Raw genomic sequence first — 18548 nt, forward strand, 5'->3', positions numbered from 1 at the left:
GTATTTTTCTTTTTAATAATGGGAAATGTTTAAAATAAAGGCTGAACTAGAATAAGAAAGTCCTATGTACCCATCATCCAGCTTTAGCACTTCTCAGTTCGAAGCCAGTTGTCTGTTCAGGTACTTCTGCTTTCCCTCCTCAGTATTGTTCGGGAACAAATCCCATTTTGATTCATTTATGGATTAAATCTTAATTACCCCTCACTTCTCCGTTCATACTTGCATGTGTGTAACCAGATGAGCCTTTCTAGACAGTAAATTCTACAAACGCTCAGTAGAGGGAGAGGCCCTGGGAATTCTAGTCGTTGGGTCTTGGGTATGTGATCCTGTGTAGTATTTTCTATAGACAATCAACAGTGTCTCCCAAATAGATTTACCATGTGAATTTTTAAGTCATTGATTAATAATACAAATTATTTTAAAGGGCACTAGACAGTGCATTGTAGGTTTCTGTCTTTTGTTGTTACTGTTAATGAGCACTAAATAAAATACAGTTATTTGGAGCTACATTATTTTTTTGTGATTAAAAAACAGAACCCACTGTAGAAGAATAATACTAGTGGGAATTTTACAGACTGTTGTGTCTGGATGTGGTGGGATGGGAAAAGGATGGAAGGAATAGAACTTAAGCTATATCTGGAGAGCTTTATTGTTTACAAAGAAAGAAAATAATGGGAGAATGCTAGTATCTCTTAAATCTAAGTCATAACTTTATATTATCTGGTATGTTTGCCTCTGTAAGATTGAGCATAACAATTCCTCTTCCCCTACATGTAACAGGCCTTTTGGCTCATAAAAGATGAACTCCTAAAGGGAGGTGGTGGAAAATAGCATGAAACATCCCCCCACCTTTGATTGACTACAAATAATCTCACTTTGGTCTTATCTGGATTTCCCATGGTCATCATCAACTGTCCAGTGTTTCCCAGGTCATTTTTATTCACATAACTTCATAGTGCCCTCCTTACAACTTTGGTTCATTTCATTTATCTTCACGTAACTTTATTCTCTTTCATCTCCTTTTGCTTTCTCGGAGTTTTCCACAATTCTTCCACATTGCAAAATGTCCACCTCTAACCTATTGACTGTGGATCTTGAATATATGAGTAATACAGAGTTTACCAGTAAATACCTTGTGTTTTAACAGCTGTTAATAAGTTTTTTAATAACAAAGCCAGATTCCCACAAGGAAACTTGGTAGATGGTTTTCCCTGTCCTACTCTCTCTTTATGGTGAGAGAAACACTGGGACTTTTAGACTTCTGGAATACTCTTTACTCGTTAGTATTGACAATGTAGGGAAACACCATAGAGCACTCTTAACCTTTTGGAAATGACAGATTTCTTTAAGGAATCCAATAATACTCTTACAGAAAAATACATATATTTACATAATTTTGCATGTAGTTCTATGGAGTTTGATTATTGTCACATACTTCTAGTTGGCCAAAAACTACAGTTAATTAAATCACTACTATAGAGCTTAATTTTGACTTTTTAAAAATTTGTCCTAATTATTAAAATATTTTATTTCTGACATGCCTTGTTTCCAGGCATTGCACTGAAATTGTATAGTACTTTTCTATCCTGTGTTTATGCTATTAAGTTTTTTAAACCTCTTAAGTGACAAATTTTATCACATAAAATTTTTTTTTAAGTGTAGCATATTTTTAAAAATCTGTTTATTCAGTTCTTCGTGATTTTTTTTTTAATTTTTATTTATTTATGATAGTCACAGAGAGATAGAGAGGCAGAGACACAGGCAGAGGGAGAAGCAGGCCCCATGCACCAGGAGCCCGGCGTGGGATTCGATCCCGGGTCTCCAGGATCGCGCCCTGGGCCAAAGGCAGGCGCCAAACCGCTGTGCCACCCAGGGATCCCAGTTCTTCGTGATTTTAAAAAAATTAATTTTCTTCCTAAAACACTATTAGAAACCACAAACTAATTACATCTTATTTGAAAATTTTGATAAATGCATGGTGATTTATCTGGACCTTTGGTAAGGATGATGGATTTGTACAGGGCACAAGGCAGTTATGGGGGTTGGGTGAAGGGAAGCTTTTCATCCTTATTTTTAGATACTCCCAAAATAATGAGTTTAGGCTTGACTTATTAATAATATTTGGGGACAAGTAAAATATCCTAAAATATATAGATCTTTACCTAACTTATATTTTATATGTATATCTATAAAATAAACATAGTACATAGAAAACACATACAACTTAACTTCATGATAATTCTAACCAAGATCACTAGGGTTTAGATGAAATATTAGATTACAAGTTAGTAAAGTTAGCAGTTCTTTTCTGCTTATACTCCTCTTTGTAAAGGTTATTCACAGAGATAGCTAGCATGCTCTTCACCACCAGGCGGAGAGAGGTGGCAGGGCTACAGGAGTCCCTGCTACCTCTCTATATGATAAAATTTTATAAAGTATCTCTATACACTATTTTTAAAAATTGTACCAAATTGCTTATGAAAGGACCATTAAGAATGATAATGCAATTTTAGGATTATAACACAAGGCATTAAATAAACATGCATGATGAGTCTGTAATGATTTTTTTTTTGTAATGATTTAAATAAACAGTTGAATAAATAAGCAGGGAGGGGAGATGCTTCTTACAGGAGAATTTCAAATAATATTTGGATGGATGCTTCTCCTTATAGGGACTGTAACTTGGTTCTTCTTTAAGTGTGGACTGGACTTAGAGATTCATTTCCAAAGAATAGAGTATGAGAAGGGGGAAATTAGTAACTGTGCAATGGAGAAATCTGGCAGATACTGCCTTAACCAAGTGAAAAGAATTATCACCAGTGGAAAAGTAATGTTGATACCATGTATACCTTCTTTTCACCTCTGGTATTCTTCCTAAAAACCCATTGATCCCAGTCCGATCATGAGAAAACCGCAGATATACCCAGTAGAGGGACATTCTTTAGTACTTTACTGCTGCTTCTCAGAACTGTCAGGATGACAAAAAATAAGAAAAGTCTGAAAAATTGTTAAAATGAGAGAGACTAGGGAAACTGGACAACTAAATACACTTGTTTGGATCCTGGCATAGAAAGGGATGTTAAGTAGAAAACCTGGTGGATTCTGAGTAAAGTCTGGAGTTCAGTTAGTAGTAACATACAATGTTAATTTCTTGGTTTTAACAATCATACCTGTGGTGGCTTAAGATATTGACATCAGAGGAAATTAGATGAACGGTATAATGGAAACACTGCTATCTTTGCAACTTTATTGTAAGTCTAAACTTGCTCCAAAATAAATGTTCATTATAAAAATACTATTTTATATATTCTTGATACCCACAAATTTTGTCTTAAAAGAATTTGGGGACATAGCTTTATTTTATTAATTATTTTAAAGATTTTATTTATTTGATAGAGAGCCAGAAAGCATAAACAGGGTGGGGAGAGTGGCTAGCAGAGGGAGGAGAAGTAGGGAGCTTGATGCAGGGATTGAACCCAGGGCCTCAAGATCATAACCTGAGCTGAAGGCAGGAGCTTAACCAACTAAGCCACCCAGACACTTCAGGACATAGCTTTAATTGGTCTTTTTTTTTTTTTCAGACTCTGATGCCAACTTGACTTGAATCCTTAATACAACAGGGAAGGATTTAAACAGAGGCATCCAGTCTGTAAAGGAATTTGTTGAGTCTTTGGTAGGATCTGCTAGGAAGTATGGGACCAAGGGAGATAGATACTCCTCTCTCGTTTTTATTCTAAATTATAGGCTATCTTAATAACCCTGCCATTTATTTTCTTTTAAAAATAAAATATTAAGTATATATATGTATGTGTATGTACAGATATATAGGTGCTTATATACACACACACAACTTTTCTCCCCTCTAGCTTTAATTATTTTTAAAGGACAAGAGCCTGACTGTGACTTGATTTTAATATCAAATAGTACTTTGACTGTCATTAACATAAAAATTTGTGATGTCTATACTGTATTTCTATGTATATGTGTTTTTTATTCACTGGGTAATAGGAAATTTGTTTTTTATTAAGTCACGTAAGAGATTTTATTCTTGGAATCCTTTTAGGTGAAAAACAAAATAGCATGTTTAAATGTGCCTTAAATGTTTTTCTTCTATTAGTATTGCAGGGGTTTTTTTGAGGACTTTTTTCATTTTTCTCTCCAGATAAAACAATAAAATTATGGAAAATCAGTGAAAGGGACAAAAGACCAGAAGGGTATAACTTGAAAGAGGAAGATGGAAGGTATAGAGATCCTACTACAGTCACTACACTACGAGTAAGTACTTAAGAAAAAAATAATGGTAATTCTGATGATTAGGTTTCAGTATCTATATTATATATTCTAGATCCTGAGCAGAACTTGGATAGGATTAACTATAATCTGCACCCCCGTCCCCCAACAACTTTATAACCAGATAGGACATTACTATGCCACACTCTTTTGTCCTCATGGTTTGAATGTCAGCTATTACAACTTTAAGTTTCAAGATTAATTTTCTTTGAGATCAGAAAATTAGAAATGGACCAGATACTTTAGTTGCAGCTAAGAAATACCAGGAATTAAATGCTTTGAGCTAATTTCCTTCTTAGCCACTTCAAACCAGAACATTTAAGCTTTGCAAATCTCCAGCCAAAGATTTGAACTAGAAAGCACAGCAAATCCTAATAGTATTCCTATCAATCAATAAATTGACCAAATTACTAATTTTTCTCCCTCATTTTAACATTTTAAGGATCTGCATCAGTTGCTTTATAAAACTAAATCTGTGTAATATAGTACATTGGTCCCTCAAAAACTAGGATAAAGAACTGAACTTTAAATGCTGTTGTAAATAGTGAGCATTTTGTAATGACCATTTTTTTCCTGTGTCTTATTGACAGGTGCCAGTCTTTAGGCCCATGGACCTAATGGTTGAGGCCAGTCCACGAAGAATATTTGCCAATGCTCATACATATCACATCAACTCAATTTCTATTAATAGTGATTATGAAACATATTTATCTGCAGACGATTTACGGATTAATCTTTGGCATCTGGAGATCACAGACAGGAGTTTTAGTATCCATTTGGTTTTTTTGGTGTTTGGTAAAGAAGGCATGTTGTGCCCATACTACATTTATTTTCATCTCTCCTTTTATTTATTCTCTTTATAGTAGCTTCTTACTTTATGCCCCTTTTTCTTTGTGTTTAAGTGACTAGACAGTGGGGGAAGTTCTTTGATAAAGAGCATAATATATTAATAGGATTCTTAGAATTTTAAGTACTATTAGACTAAGTTTAGTACTTCATACTAAGTACTTTGCTATGATACTGTGTATATTAAATACTGTTATACCTATAAAAATAGGCATTTTTTTAATGGTTGAGTTTTTTATAAAACAAATTTATGGAGTACTATTCATTAAAAATGTAATTACAAAAATATTCTTAGTAAAGTTAGCAAAAGAAATTCATATCCGTTATGATGCATGGTGGTATAAAGTCAAAAGAAATACTTCTCCAAACACCACTTTCATTGTTTATATTATCCTTCTGAATACTTTCTGTACATATACAAGTGTGTGATACAGACATACCTGGCATACACTTATAAATCTAGAATTATTTATAAATATATTTAAGTACCTTTTTTTAAAGAGGTTTTGAAGTGTTTGCAGTTATTATTGCTAATGTTACTGTTTTATGTATTTTTAAGTAGACATCATTTGAAAAGTCAATAGTTTACTGTAATTTATACTCTATCCACAGTATCTAAAAGAGCTTGTTTCTGTGTAGCATTACCAGTCTAGTTAGTGGAAAGTCCTATTTACTAACCATTTATATATATATTTTTTTGTTCTTTTCTAGTTTTTTTAATTGGGTTTATATATATTCTGGGGGGGGGGGGTTCTTTTAAAGCACCTTTTTTTGTTATTAAATGAATCCACTCCTTTGTGGTGCAGATAGGTTCCCCATTTTGCCCCCTTAAAGTTTTTTACTTTTGTTTTATTTGGAATGTACACTAAGTCCTATTAATATTTAGGAAAATAAACTTACCAGTCTTTTCCTTATGGCTTCTGAGATTTGTATCATACTCAGAAAAAAGGGCCCCTCTTTTTATTATTATTGTTTTTTTTTTTTAGGCCCCTCTTATTTTAACATGATTTCTTCTAAGATTTTTTTTTTCTCCAAGCATTAGAAGTTCTGATTCCTCTGGGATTTATAATCCTATAAGGAGTAGAATCCAATTCAGAATGAATATTTGTGTTTAAGTTTTGAATGAATTTTAGGTTTGAGAAATGTAGAATTTTATTGTCCTTTTTCATAAATGGAAATTCCTTAATAAAATGCTATTCAGATATTGTGGATATCAAGCCTGCCAATATGGAAGAGCTAACTGAGGTGATTACGGCAGCAGAATTCCATCCAAACAGCTGCAACACGTTTGTATACAGCAGCAGTAAAGGAACTATTCGGTTATGTGACATGCGGGCCTCTGCCCTCTGTGATAGGCATTCTAAACGTAAGTATACTGTGTCCTTTTTTCAAGTGCTATTTTCTGTTTTTGAAACTGTGACTAATCTAAGTTAGTGACTTAGATTAACTGTGACTAACTTAGATAGGTTTACAAGTCTAAAAACCTGTGTGCGCAGGGCCTCCTGTACCTTTTGGTAAGCTTTCTGACTCCACATTAGACATTGTATGTTATTCTACTGGAAGAACATAAAAGGCTTTCTTGGGAGCATGTCTGTCGATGTCTCAGTGGATATATTTTTAAATGGAATGTTATTTTTGAGTAACTTAGGGTTGGGCTTTCCAGGTCTCAAGTAAAGTAGTTCTTTTCTTCCCTCCTAACCTCCCTTCTCTATTTTCCTCCCACCCTTTCTTTATTGCTTTCTGTTTTGAGCTTTCTAGGAAGACTTTTCTGTGAAGAGATTTGCTTGGTTTAAAAAAAAAAAGTTTGAAAAAGCACTGGGTTGAAAAATTAAGGGGTTGCATTATTATTGTCTTCATGTTGTTGAGTATTTTTTAAACTCATGGAAATTGGTACATGTCTGTTACCAAAACAGTTCTACCTGGCCGTAAAAAAAAAATAAAATGTAAAAATAAAATAAAATGTGGTATACATTTGGGTGGTGTGTCCCCTTGTGGTGACAATACAGGCAAAGTCATTGAGGTATATACAGAACTTACAAACCCAGTGCACTTTGAAGTCAGAAGTCCTGGATGTGCCTGGTTCTGCTAAATCAGCTGTGGGCCCCTGGAGCATACTATATATACTTTGTATCTTTGAAGTCAATGTTAAGTCATTCCCCTTAGAAACTTACAGGGAGGTTATGTTCTTATAGTCAATGTTTTTCAGTTCTGTACTAGCCTGTCCTCTCTAGCTCATTCTTAGGAGGTTTGTGAATGGTTGTCTCAGCAAGGGCTTTGTTGAAGCCAGAATGTTCTACAACTTGCCTTTTTTTTTTTTTTTTTTTTTTGCTTGTTTTTAGTGTTTGAAGAACCTGAAGATCCCAGTAACAGGTCTTTTTTTTCTGAAATCATCTCCTCGATTTCCGATGTAAAATTCAGCCATAGTGGTCGATATATGATGACTAGAGACTATTTGTCAGTCAAAATTTGGGACTTAAATATGGAAAACAGGCCTGTGGAAACATACCAGGTATTTATAGTTTTTTCTTTCAATTAGCATATACCCTATTTACTTCTAAGTCTTTATAGAGGAGGATTTTGTACTATGCATTAATCCCAATACAGCATGGTTGACCCTTAGGCTTTTTCTATAATTTGTGTTGTCTCTTCAGTTAAAGTGTGATATTGCTACCAGTTTGGTTCAATATTGACCATTTTTTCCCCCACCACTGTCTACATTAATTTTTTTTTTTTTAAGATTTTATTTATTTATTCTTGAGGGACACAGGCAGAGGGGGAGAAGCAGGCTCCCTGCAAGGATCCCGATGTGGGACTTGTCCCTGCTCCTGGGATCATGCCTTGAGCCAAAGGCAGACGCTCAACCACTGAGCTACCCAGACTCCCTATCTACATTACATTTAAAGTGAGGAGGGAAAAGTACTCTCAGAAGGTCTAGGTGGAGAAGAGAATTAGGGAGAATGGCCAGGCCTAGTAGAGATGTCCTGGTTGGAATATGTGGAATAGTTGAACTAGAGCTTATTAATCTTGGCATGCCCAGTGAAATAGACTGGCATTCTGCCTTTTGGCTCTTAAGCTAAAGGAGAAGAGCTTGAAAGCCCAGAGGATGGCTTGAGTTGTTTAGCTGTCAGTTGTAGAATGTTAGTTCAGCCAGCCACACTACCATTGATTCCCCTATCCTTTTCTTCTGGAAAAGAGAATAAAGAATAAAGACATGCACAGCCAGGGACAGGAGCCCAGGTGGGGGCAAACAGAAACCTGAGGTAAGCCCTAGACTACAGTGTAGAAGACACTTGAACACTGTGTAAGAATACAGAATTTATAAATGGTACCTTCTTTATGTTGTGTGTTTTTCATAAAATAAGAATGATGTTTCTCAAACTTTTTAATCCTCTTTGACAAACATAAACTACTTAAGACTCTACCTTAATGGTATTTGAAAGTTTAAAATAAGTGCTATATTGAAACAAAAGCCAAAGGGATACATCCTGCTTTGTTTTCAAATTACATTTGTGTAACTTCCAAGATTGTGATCTGTGTCCTGGGTAGTTCTCACTATCACCACCACTACCACCACCACCCCCTGGTTGCCATTGCGAATAATTGATTTAAACCTTAACTTCATAGTCTTTTAAAATTGGTGAGAAACCCTTGTATGTGCATTGTCTGTGCATTCTAAAACTTTGCTGAATTATGTTTTACCTGATTTGCAGGGGATTTTTTTGCCTATACTGAAATTGATTAGTGATTCAGAGTAGAGTCCCATTTTATACTCAGTGTATGCAGATTCAACTGTTGTTGGATTTATATAAACAACTTACTGAGCTGTGTGTAACTAAAGAATATTTTGATCTTACTAATTTTTGCCTTCTATCCTGACCGTATGTGGGCTGCAGTTCCTTAGTGTTAACAAATTTGTGCTTTATGTCACATAGACATGGCCTGAATCATTCCAGTATACTTAAAAAGTTGAAACGGACACTTAAAATGACTTTAGGTTGTTTTATAAAGAATAGAGAATTCTAAGCATTTAGAAAGTGTAACTATTTTCTATCATTGATTCTTTTTTAAGGCTCTCTGAAAGTAAAAACAGTAAGATTGAGACAACACTCCCCCTCCCCCCATCATAACAAGAACTTTGGAACTTTCCTGTTTTGTAATTTAGTGTTAAGATTGAAATGCTTTATTTCTCAGAATATATTTTTAAATACCAGATTTATTGTTTAGTTTATCCCCTTGTGAAATACTAGTAAGTATAGAGTTATACCTCAAAAAATAGGTCCATTTTCATTAAGTTCTAATATTTTATAATATTTTAAAAGAATATCAAGTGATAAAATTTTTTCAGTGATGCATACATTGAGTAACTATATACAAATGATCCTTGAGCAACCTGGTTTGAACCATGTAGATATACTTTATACATACATGGGTTTTTTCCTATAAAAATAAATACAGTCCTGCAAATGTATTTTCCTTTTGGTTTTCTGAATACTTTCTTTTCTCTGGCCTACTTTGTTAGAAGAATATGGCATGTAATACATATTACATATAACATACAACGTAAGTGTTAACTTTGTTATCAGTAAGCTTCCCCAGCCAATTGTAGGCTATTGATAGTTAAGTTTCAGGGAGCCAAAAATTACATGGGGATATTTATATATTTTTAAGAGATTTATCTATTTATTTGAGAAAGAGAAAAAGAGCATGAGCAGGAAGGGGCAGAGGGAAAGGGGGAGAGAATCTGAAACAGATATCATCTTGAGCATGGAGCCTGACATAGGGCTCAATCTCAGGACCCCAAGATCACAACCTGAGCTGTAACCTAAGAGTGGGACACTTAACCAGCTGTGCCACCCAAGTGCTGCTGTATGCACATTTTTGACTGTGCAGGGGGATTAGTGCCCCTAATCCTCAAACTGCTCAAGGGTCCGTTATGATTTATCACCAAACCAGGCCGTACATTACATAGGCACTTGTAATGATAATGTAGACTTCAGTCATTTATACCCAGAAAATGGTATTTAAAAAAGAAGTAAAACATAATACTGAGTGTTATTTATCAGCAGTTAATGGACTGAAAAAAACTAACATATTCAACTATTGCTATAACAGTCTTTATTCTCTTATCTGTACCATTTTCAAATTTTTCTGGCCTATTTTAGTCCAACTTATAAAGAATTCATGTGTCATGCCCCAAAGGGTATTTTTCTCTGTCCTACAGTAGGAAAATGTGTGTTCATGGAAGGGAGCTCATTTGTTTGTGAAAAGGATAAAATGCCTTTGTTGTTACTAAGAATTGAGTTTTAATAAGATTACAGAGTATTATGTGTCTATATATCCTTAAAAAAATAAGGAGTTATTTAAATCATTTTTCTAATATCACTTAACAGATCTTGAGTTGTATATCTATAGTTATATATATATATATAGTAATAAATATATAGTAATATATTTACATTTAAAACCCAGGTTCATGAATACCTCAGAAGTAAACTTTGTTCACTGTATGAAAATGACTGCATATTTGACAAATTTGAATGTTGTTGGAATGGATCTGACAGGTAATTGATTTTAATTTGAACTTCTCATTCAAATGTGCATTTTACTGCAGGAAGGAAATATGCTATTTCACTTCTAGTATGGTTGCCACATTCACAAAAAAAACGTAGCTTTTTTTAGATTGACGTAAGTTACAAATCCTCTTCATTTTCCCTCAGTTTGCTTGAAATAAATTCAATAATCTTGTAGTAATAATAGCAGATGAAAATTAAACATTGTGTTTCACTAGGAAATATGAAAATACACAAAAAAGTCTAAATATCTTAGATTTAAATATCTTTAAATACTTCCCTTTTATGAATCAGATTAATGACGGTTTTGACGTGCCAACAATTAAAATGGTGATATTTCAGTTTGGTGGTTCCATCTCCTATGAAACAATTTTGAGAAATATTTTGGCAGTGGATAGTTTATGTGGAATGTTACACACCAGTTTTTCCAAATACATTAATATCTCATAGAAGTGGTAATTACTCTCTGTAATTTTAACCATATTACCATGAGTAATTAGGGTTTTTATAAGCCACAACTTTGCCATGGTGTATGATTCGTTTTTACTATATCATGGAAATGTATGCCATTATTTCCAAGGATAAAGTAAGCCTTAATCTTTCAGTTTTTCCTTATCAGTATTTACTATTTATTGTGTTCCAATAAAACAGTTCCAATAACAAAAGAAAACATAATTTGGAATTACTTAAACTTGCCTTCAAGGTCATTAAGGTACTTTTTATTTAATAGTTCAGTCAGTGAAGCTTGATAGCATTCAGGTTTCATGGTGTGTTCTGTGTTATAGAGGATGCTAGAACTTGGATCATTTGTCTTTAGTATATATTACCTTTATCTGAATCTAACATGACACCCACAAATAGGCTGGCCACAGTAAACCAGACTAGGAACAAGCAAGCTTTTGCCTTTGAATGCCACTGCTATAACCGTAAGGCATCAGGAAGGGTGAAGGAAAGGGAAGAAGAGAAAGGAGAAATTCGCAGACAGGAAGAGAAGGAAGATACTGATACACTACGATCTGAGGCACTGCTACAACCAGCTCTTCCTCATGTTGTTGAAACATACTGTTGGCAGTTTTAAGTTACGTTTCATTATCAAAAAGGAATATTGATTTCCCTTAACATTTAAAAACTTGTTTTGAAGTAATTTCAGGTGGGGAGAAAAATTGTAAGAGTGACACAAGTCTTATTTAGTCCTTCCTCAGGTTTTCCTGTTACTGTTTGCTATGTCAGTCTCTTCTCTTTATTTCTATCTCTATAAAGACACACAAAAAGATACACATACTTTATTTGTGAACCAATTGGGAGTAAACTCCGACTTGGTGCCCCATTGCCCTTAAACTTGTTAATGAGTGTTTTCTAAAAGAGTCTCTGCTATGTAATGATGGGCAGTCCTCTAAAGCAGAACAGTTCCTGTTGGCACAGTCCTCCCATCAAATCTATGGAGTCCATTAAAATTTCACCAGTCCTCTTAGCCATGTCCTTCCTATCAGAGAAAAAAATCCAGTTGAATATCCAGTCCAAAAGTATATGTAACATTGAGTTGTCCTATCTCGTTCTCCTTTAATCTGGAATGATAGTTTTTTATACTTTCCTTGTCTTCTGCAACTGTGACTTTAAAAAAAAAAAAAAAAACAGGCCAATGATTTTATAGGATATTGGTTAATTTGAGTATTGTCAAATGTTTCCTTATGATTTAATTCAGGTTACACATTTTGGGCAGGTATACCACAGCATTTCTGAAATTCACAAATAGCCATAGACCTAGGTGTCCTAATCCATTAAAACCTCACAAATTCGAATAATACAAAGATGACAACCCAAATTACATAAATCATTTAAAAATAAATAAGTTGTATTACCCTTAGGTACATACACTTGTTTGAGTTGGAATAAAATGTCAAGTGTCCTTTGGAGGAATTGACATTACTGAATAGATGGTAATCCTTTGTGTTTCACGTATGACCTATATAATGTATGATACTTGTAAATAGTCTTTTTTAAAGCATTAAACAGTTCCTTGATATTCTATAACCTTATTCACAATAGCAATTTAAACCATGGGGGAAGAACGTGGTAAGTAACCATAGCACCAGACACTTCCTAAATTTTTTTTTTCCCTAAGATTTTATTTATTTATTCATGAGAGAGAGAGAGAGAGGCAGAAACACAGGCAGAAGGAGAAGCAGACTCCCTGTGGGGAGCCTGATGCGGGACTCAATCCCAGAACACTGGGATTACGACATGAGCCAAAGTTAGATGCTCAGCCACTGAGCCACCCAGGGTACCCCAGGCCCTTTCTAAATGAACAGTTTCAAACTTGTGAGGTTTTGCTTATTGGCTACTTTAAAACTTAGCAAATGTTGAGCAGTGATGGATGGAAAGTTGAACTGACAGAACTACCTTGGGTAGGGTTAAAATTCGGCAACTTTTTAAACAGATACTGTTAAAAATATTTGTCCCCCTGCAAAAAGTGCTTAAATTGTATTTGATGTTACAGGTAAAATGATTTCCTGCTAATACAAAATTTATTTTCTACTCTCTTAATATTCTCAGTAGGAGATTTCTTGTAAGCATCCTTAAGCTAGAATTATCCCAGCCAGAGAAGGTCCTGGGAATGAATTCCATAGTTTATAATTTAAATCACAAAATAAAGCATTGGTTTCTGATGAACAGTTACATACTTTAAATTTTGAAGGGTTTCAGAACCTTTGAGCCAACAGTTGGCTGATACTTCAAGAAGGTACCAGTGTGGTTAATCACATAGCCTGTAGTTGCGAAAACATTCAGCAGAGGTTATTTCAATACTACTAAAAAGCAATATTTGAGAATATACCCAGCTTTAGTGATAGTTTTGGTCGTCATGAAAAGGAGTCATTAATAGAAATCCAACTAGCACTAACTAGTACCAGACTAGTTCTAGTGTGTTTGAATGATGGTCCCTTGGTTGGTGTCAACAGCCCTCTCCCTAAATCCAAATCTGCTTGAAGTAGCTATTTCCTGTGGAGTAATAGGCTAGGTTTCATCACTGAATCATTTTACTGAAGATAAACTTTTGTTCATTTATTTGACTTCATACTCTGTTTACTTTTACAGTGTTGTCATGACCGGATCTTACAATAATTTCTTCAGAATGTTTGACAGGAACACCAAGCGAGACATAACCCTAGAGGCATCACGCGAGAACAACAAACCGCGCACGGTTTTGAAGCCACGCAAAGTCTGTGCAAGTGGCAAGCGAAAGAAAGATGAAATAAGTGTTGACAGCCTAGACTTCAACAAGAAAATCCTTCATACAGCCTGGCACCCCAAGGAAAATATCATTGCTGTAGCTACTACAAACAATCTGTATATATTTCAAGACAAAGTGAATTAGGGTTGGCATTCCCAACAGAAGAGCCCACTTCCTGCTTAGTTGAGATAGTTGAATCTAGCATTCGTACCTAAAAAAGAGAGAGGTCCATTGTGGCGCCCTTTTCCAGTGTTTGACAATGTGCCATTCGACAACACATTTTTTATAGCTACATGGAGAGATCTCTGTGGATTCATCACTGTGGTGTTCTCCATGTCTGCTAGCCATGTAGGTAAGGGTAGGGCACTTTTAATTTAAATGACTTCTTGCACCATCTTGCCTAATGGACTAGATTGGACTGTATCAACATTGATTTACTCCACTTTTTATGCCTTCCATTGTGATGACGTCAAACACAGTGAAAGCCTTCAGTCATGCTTATGGGATTTAATTGTGTATCCTCATTACTGTATCATTTGTGGGGTACACCCCTCCCCCCTTTTTTAAATTAAATACAGCTCATTCTTACTGTGGCTTGTAGCATTCCTCCTCTTCTGGCCTCCTGGACTCTTCCCCTTCATCTCTTTTACCCTTGCCCCCTCCACCCAGTCTTGGTGGTGGTATATTAAAAATTGAAAGAACGAAAGCACACAAAATGAGTCAGTTTGGGGTCAGTGGTAAAGGGGGTATATGTTGCGAACAAATGTTTTAATAACAGTTGGCTGTAATCACTCCTTGCCGTGTCTGGCACCGAAAATAAGGAAAAAAAAATACTACTACTGAATAAAAGTGACAAAGAATGGAGAATCTGGTTTTCTTTTTTCTTTTTAATCTACCTCTTTAAGCCAATATTTTGTGTCATACTTTTGGTCGCAGTGAAATGAAATGAGTTTCCATTGTTTAATTGGTATTTTTGTTAATTATCTCTAAGAAGTGTTCTTTTACATGGTGAAGGAGAGGTCTTGGTTCTGTATGAACATGTTTTAAATATATATTGGTATTACTAAGGATTTCACAATCTATAAATTGCTAGAGATTTTTTTTTACTGTGGTTATAAGAGTATTGGATACATTGTATCTACACTTAACTCATCTGTTAATGAAATTGTTGTAAATGGAAACCAAATTTGTAGAACTTCATTTTTAAAGTCTTTTTACAGTGCTTAATTTCATTTTTGCCTTACTAAGTCAAAGACTTAAACTTTTTTAACAGGTTAAAACTTTTTTTGTCATTCAATCATAAAACATAAAACTATCCTCAAGTGATTTACAGATATAAAATTGACACTGCACTATTTTTTTTTTGTATTTTACTGCTATCAAATCTGAATGAAATGTACTTTGCCGTAGATGTTTTTCCTCTATTTTTGGTTTTCCAAAGTATTAATATTAAAGACAAACTTTAAAGGTACAGTGTTCAAAAAGTGCTTAATGGACTCCAACAGCTGCCTCAAATAAAAATATAGTAATCTGTATATGATTACATTTCCCTTAAGTGGTGATACCTATCCAAAGATGAAGAGTACTCCTATTTTTAATAGGTAGAATGTACCTTTGTCAGTCTTGCAGAAGCTTTAATGAAGAAACAAATGGACTTTATTTTTAAAAATAAAAATTGAGTAGGCATTTATATTATTAGAGAATGGTCAGTGTGTTTTGGCTGAGCAGTAATAGACAACCTGGAATTTTAGAGGACTCTGAGTGCTTCTTCTATGTCCACTACCTATTGTTCTATTCTCATCAATGAAAAATGATTAGACAATTTGACCTTAATTCCCTCTACACTTATACAAATATTATGTTCTTGTAAGTTAACATTTTTAGCACACAGGAGAAATTTTATGTAATAAAATTACTGTATCTTTTGGACTTAACAAATTTGAATTTGTATTTAAACACATGATATGTCTGATAATTCTTAAAGTAATGGCACTTTTACTAACTTATTTGGGGGTCTTGGGTGCATTCTTAATTTGTGTTATTTGTTCTTCACACTTGACTTGGGGTGGGATATCTTCCTGCCACAGTATCAAGCACTGATACTTGTCTCTGATCACGCAGTGTTCCAGACCTTTTTGGAAGATTGTTTCCCTAAAGTTTGGGTGTAGGTCTTGAGATAATACCACCAAACAGCTCTTGGAAATTCTCTTCTGAATAAACAGTAGCTATAATGATTCTCACCCATGACACTTAAGGGTTAGTCTTTTATGTTTAAGAGAAACATTGCTAAAACTAAAATGCCTCTATAAAGGAATGCTATTATAAATTGTAATGATATTCTCAAGTATCAATTTTTAATTTATTTGATGTAGCAAAGTCTAAGCCCAGCCACTCATCTCATATGGTCATGGTTAATCTTTTTATTAATAAAAATTTTGCTTAGAATAAACTTAGTCTTGTCAAATTGCTTGTATTCTATTGTCTTGACACCTACATTCATATTCTATGCCTTCTGTCTTAACCTTTTTTTTTTTTTTTTTAAATTACAGTAGGAAAAAAATCTCTTTTGATCTTTATTTAGTGGCTGGGCAATAGTTACTTTATAAATCTCCGTGTCTATGTAAACACATTTATATTATAACTAACTACTGGATATTAAGCTTTCTTCTGTGAAGCCCTTAGTCTTTTGGAATAAATACTACATCCACACACTTTTTTTTCCTTTCAAATTGTGAGGATTTTTTTTTTTTTTTTTTAAGTGAGGATCTTTTTAAACTTTCGATGTGAGGATGATTCTGGGTACCGATACTCCTAAAGAAAATGAGAAATAGGAAAATGGGTTCTTCTGGTGTGTAACAGGATTTATTTCAAGTAATAGGTTTTTAGTCTTGGAAAATTTATATGTGAAACCTAAACACTACTGACAAGTATTTTTAGTGGATCATAAATCATTACCTTCTTAGGGAGCACTTTCAGCATTTTTTTTAGTCCCATATACATTCAGGTGGAGATAGTACTGTACACTTCTGGAAGAATAAACCCAAGCCAAGAAATAAAAGTGAATGCTAGGTAATCGAGAAGTCAAATTATTTAGTATTTGAGAGCACTACCATTTGGGGTATCTATTCAGTTGGTAACCGAAGTGGTGTGTGTGTGTGTTTTACTATGGCTAAAAAGGTTTTTTACACACCTCTTGCCCCCCAGACTTTGGACCTGACCCTGCTTCATTATGGAAAAATGCACATGAGGTCAAAACATCCTAACTCGTTAGTATTATCAAATGAATAATGACTTTACAAAGTCTTGGGATGTTCTCAAATGCTGGAGATACTTTTATAAGCATAATGATAAATTGTCTCCTTGACCTCTTAACTGCATTAGACTTTGTGACCCGTGTAAGCATTAAGAAACGGCCACCTTAGATAATAAAAGAAGTGCCCGCCTTATGGGCTTAAAGTTCATACATATGAAAAGTTCCTCTTTAGCATAGAACCGGCCTACTGAAGAAGGCCTTACGGAGATTTCTCCAGGAGGAGAAACCTGGCAAGAAACCAACCGGCGTAAGGAGGAAAGCTAGGCTCGTTTCTCCGTGTCCTGGCTCTGCGTATAGTGTGAACAGCAACAGGTTATTTGAGGGCTTTCCCACTAGGGGGCAATGGTCCAGTCCCGAACATAACTTACCAGGTATTTTTAGAATGCACCGACAGGAGAGTTCTGTAAGAGCTTAATTATTAAAAAGTAAATTGGGAACCAAACAAAGGGAAAGTTCAAAGTCGTATTTATGTCCAAATAAAACCAGTATTCCAGCAGCGCTTGAGGGCCCGGCGATAGAGGGGGGCTCCCACGTGTCAGTTCCCATGTGTTTTAGGGTCCTGTCTTGCTGGGAAAGCACCAAAAATGAACTTAGGCAAGAGCTGTGAGCTGTCGGTCATCGCCCACACAGTCTGCCCGGCGCTTGGCGAAATCCGATGCTTGCAGGCCATGCTTGCTTTCTCCTTTCCAGAGAGACCGGGAATTTCGTGTTGATTTCTGTTGAACTTCATGTTAACTCTAGAACACCATTTCCTTTTTAAAAATAACTTCTGTATCTTGGAAATGTGTTTTTCAGGAGGTACAAAATGAAAAAATACCTCACCGGTAATCTCACCATGCAGAGAAAACATACTTGGCTTTTTTCTTTTTTCCCCACAGAAAATGGAATCCTGTATACAGTTTTATGTCCTATTTCTCCACTTCACGTTGTGTCTTGAGAAGACTCTTTAAGCAAGATTTCCCTGTCCGCAGAGCCTCCCATAGGTGGATAGTACACGATTTATTTCATCAGTTCCTGTTGTGGGACTGATTTTTGTTTTCATTTTTGTAAATAGAAGTATCAGAGTGTAAGATTTTAAGGATACATTTCTAGAAATATAGTGTATTAAAGGGTACAGATATATTTAAGATTTGATGTATCTTGTCAGATTTCTTTCCAAAACTGGAAGTTCATCACAAGTATATGGGATTAGGAACACCTGGGTGGCTCAGTGGTTGAGCATCTGCCTTGGGCTCAGGCTCAGGTTGTGATCCTGGAGTCCTGGGATCTAGTCCCACATGGGGCTCCCCACAGGGAAACT

At 35.0% G+C, this 18548-nt stretch overlaps 1 protein-coding gene across 2 annotated transcripts in view; it reads left to right on the top strand.

Moving 5' to 3' along the window:
* Positions 1 to 16384, top strand: part of PPP2R2A (protein phosphatase 2 regulatory subunit Balpha) — an 86852-nt gene extending 70468 nt beyond the window's left edge. For both annotated transcript variants that reach the window (XM_026007902.2, XM_072719508.1), the window contains 6 exons: positions 4163 to 4275; positions 4881 to 5058; positions 6338 to 6502; positions 7476 to 7645; positions 10606 to 10697; positions 13800 to 16384. In XM_026007902.2, coding sequence (XP_025863687.1) covers positions 4163 to 4275; positions 4881 to 5058; positions 6338 to 6502; positions 7476 to 7645; positions 10606 to 10697; positions 13800 to 14079 — 998 coding nt within the window. In that variant the 3' untranslated portion in view covers positions 14080 to 16384. The remainder of the gene's footprint in view (positions 1 to 4162; positions 4276 to 4880; positions 5059 to 6337; positions 6503 to 7475; positions 7646 to 10605; positions 10698 to 13799) is intronic.
* The last annotated feature ends 2164 nt before the right edge of the window (positions 16385 to 18548 follow it).

Source organism: Vulpes vulpes, chromosome 9, assembly GCF_048418805.1.
Source record: "Vulpes vulpes isolate BD-2025 chromosome 9, VulVul3, whole genome shotgun sequence".
In the NCBI taxonomy this organism is placed as follows: Eukaryota; Metazoa; Chordata; class Mammalia; order Carnivora; family Canidae; genus Vulpes; species Vulpes vulpes.